We start from the raw sequence: 2,500 nt of genomic DNA, 5'->3' as shown, positions 1-2,500 counted from the left end.
TTTCCGGGAGAGAACCATGGACTCGGACTTGGAGGTGCTGATTCCCATCCCAGTCGCTTCACACTCGGCTGCGAACCGATCCAGCGAGAGCTGAAGATCTTGGCCAGAGGAAGCCATCAGGACCACATCATCTGCAAATAGCAGAGACCTAATCCTGCAGCCACCAAACCAGATCCCCTCAACGCCCTGACTGCGGCTAGAAATTCTGTCCATAAAAGGTTATGAACAGAATTGGTGACAAAGGGCAGCCTTGGCGGAGTCCAACCCTCACACGATCTTTGTGATGAAAATAATTAGCACCAAACATACATTGCATAACGATGCGTTCAGGAGTCCTCCGAAAATTCAGTGTCAAGGATAAACTAATACGATGAGGCAGGCAAAATAAAAATATATATAACTTTGAACTACAAATCAAAGTAATCTCTCTTTTTTCTTATCAGACTGTATATCATAAATCATAAATTTATGGCTTGTTGAAGTAAGATTGAACTAAACGGTGCTGAGAAGCTGAGCCGCGTTGAACGCCTCTCGTCCTTACGCCGTGATCCAACGCACGTTGAACTTCTTTACACCTTCTTTTAACTACTTAGACGGACACCACTCAGCTCGGATAAAGGTAACTTTTTCACGATGATCCAGAGATGTTTTTTAGATACAAGTCCTGCCTTGTTTGAATCACTTTGTTAGCTTTAAAGCGATGACGGCTAGTTAGCTTAGCTTCCCTGTCTTAAAATGACTGCTACAATGTTTAAATATAAACTGTTTACACCTTAAAGCCTCGGTGTGCTCACTAGACAAACTCTTAATAAACGTTTGTGAACTCAAGTATTTACTTACCAAAACAACGGTTAGCATGGATTGACAGCTGTATTGACCAATCAGAGAAGACTACGTCATTACGCAATAATGGCGATATTGTTGCCAGTGTATATCATGATACCGTGTCCTCTCTCCAGGATGACGAGCTGGCAGCTGAGCGCTAAAGAGGAGATGGTGGAGAAGTTTCTGGACGCCGCATCCCGAGGGGACGCCGGCCAGGTGTCCTCGCTGCTTTCTCACGCCCCGTCGCTCCTCAACCAGGCAGGACACAGCGGTTGGACGGCGCTGATGCTCGCCGCTCGCAACGGCCATCGGCAAGTGGCGGAAGCGCTCCTATCGCACGGGTACGGTCGTTTCCCTCTTCCCCAAAGCGTCCGTCTTGTCACACGGTTGTTCTCGTGTGTCCAAGCTGCGACAAGTGGTCGCTGAACAGGTCGTCGCAGACCGCCTACGACATCGCCGGCTTCTGGGGCCACAAGCACATCGCCGCACTGCTGGGCGGGGCCGAGCGAGGCGCGAACCTCGCCCCGCAGGAGAACTACTTTGGCCGAGAGACGCTGGACCGCCTCAGCGCCAAGAGGACCGACGGCCCCTGGCTGGAGGCGAAAAAGACGCACCCCAGCTCTGTCTTTCTCCTGTTCTCGGACCTCAGTCCCATGGTCAGCGGCTCCCGGGTGGACGGCGCCGTGGAGGTCAGACATTTTTCTTCCAAGAGGCCGTCTTGCGGCCTCACCTTTGATATTCTCTCCTGCAGCTGTGTCGCCTCGCCTACGACGCCGTCAAAGATCTTCTCCAGAAGGACGACGTGCTGGTGGTGTTCCTGGGAGTAGACCGGAGCAAAGTGGCGCCCGGTGAGGACCCTCCCGCCTGGTTCGCCGTCAGCACGGATGAGGACGCCACCGCGCTCCTCCAGCGGTGTCCGGGCAGGAAGTGCTCCTTCCCAAAGTCGGCCCGCAGGGACCTGCTGACGCTCAGCGAGGAAGACGCCGGTGAGGAAGACGCCGACTTCTCCTGAGCATGTGCAGATGACGCTTCTTCTCCGCCAGGCGTGCTCGCTCCGGCCCGATCGCTGCTGGCGTGGCACAGTCGGTACGGCTTCTGCGCCACCTGCGGGAGCGCCACCCAAGTAGAGGAGGGCGGGCACAAAAGGAGCTGCCGAAACGTCGCCTGCAAGAGCCTGCAGGGGGTCCATAACACCTGTTACCCACGTGTTGGTACGGAGCTCCGCCCACTCCACAGTACCCGCCCACCCCGACTGACCGTGTGTTTCAGACCCGGTGGTCATCATGCTGGTCGTGCATCCTGACGGGAACCAGTGTCTGCTGGGCCGGAAGAACGTCTTCCCTAAGGGAATGTTCTCCTGCTTGGCCGGATTCGTAGAACCTGGTAAGGACGCACGCATGCTCCCAACAGCTACGTCACCTCATTGTGGGCGTCGCCACAGGCGAGACGCTGGAGGCGGCGGTGAGGCGGGAGGTGGAGGAGGAGAGCGGTGTGAAGGCGGGAGCGGTCCAGTACGTGGCGTGCCAGCCCTGGCCGATGCCCTCGCAGCTCATGATCGGCTGCCTCGCCGTCGCCGTGACGACAGACATCACCGTGGACCACAACGAGATTGAGGACGCCCGATGGTTCCCACGGCAACAGGTACCTTCCGTAACACTGCTCAGAAGCTACTCCG

The 2,500-nt window shown here is 55.8% G+C and overlaps 1 protein-coding gene across 1 annotated transcript in view; it reads left to right on the top strand.

Annotated features, from left to right (window-relative positions):
• The first annotated feature begins 525 nt into the window (after positions 1 to 525).
• nudt12 (nudix (nucleoside diphosphate linked moiety X)-type motif 12) overlaps positions 526 to 2,500 on the top strand; it is a 5,869-nt gene continuing 3,894 nt past the window's right edge. The window contains exons 1-7 of the mRNA XM_061981025.1: positions 526 to 619; positions 960 to 1,166; positions 1,232 to 1,514; positions 1,577 to 1,811; positions 1,869 to 2,036; positions 2,095 to 2,208; positions 2,267 to 2,466. Of these exons, the coding sequence (XP_061837009.1) occupies positions 961 to 1,166; positions 1,232 to 1,514; positions 1,577 to 1,811; positions 1,869 to 2,036; positions 2,095 to 2,208; positions 2,267 to 2,466 (1,206 nt within the window). The 5' untranslated portion in view covers positions 526 to 619; position 960. The remainder of the gene's footprint in view (positions 620 to 959; positions 1,167 to 1,231; positions 1,515 to 1,576; positions 1,812 to 1,868; positions 2,037 to 2,094; positions 2,209 to 2,266; positions 2,467 to 2,500) is intronic.

The sequence above is a fragment of the Nerophis lumbriciformis genome, linkage group LG20 (assembly GCF_033978685.3).
Source record: "Nerophis lumbriciformis linkage group LG20, RoL_Nlum_v2.1, whole genome shotgun sequence".
NCBI classification, from domain to species: domain Eukaryota; kingdom Metazoa; phylum Chordata; class Actinopteri; order Syngnathiformes; family Syngnathidae; genus Nerophis; species Nerophis lumbriciformis.
Note: the sequence above shows the minus strand (reverse complement) of the source record. Positions and strands in the feature narration are given on the sequence as shown.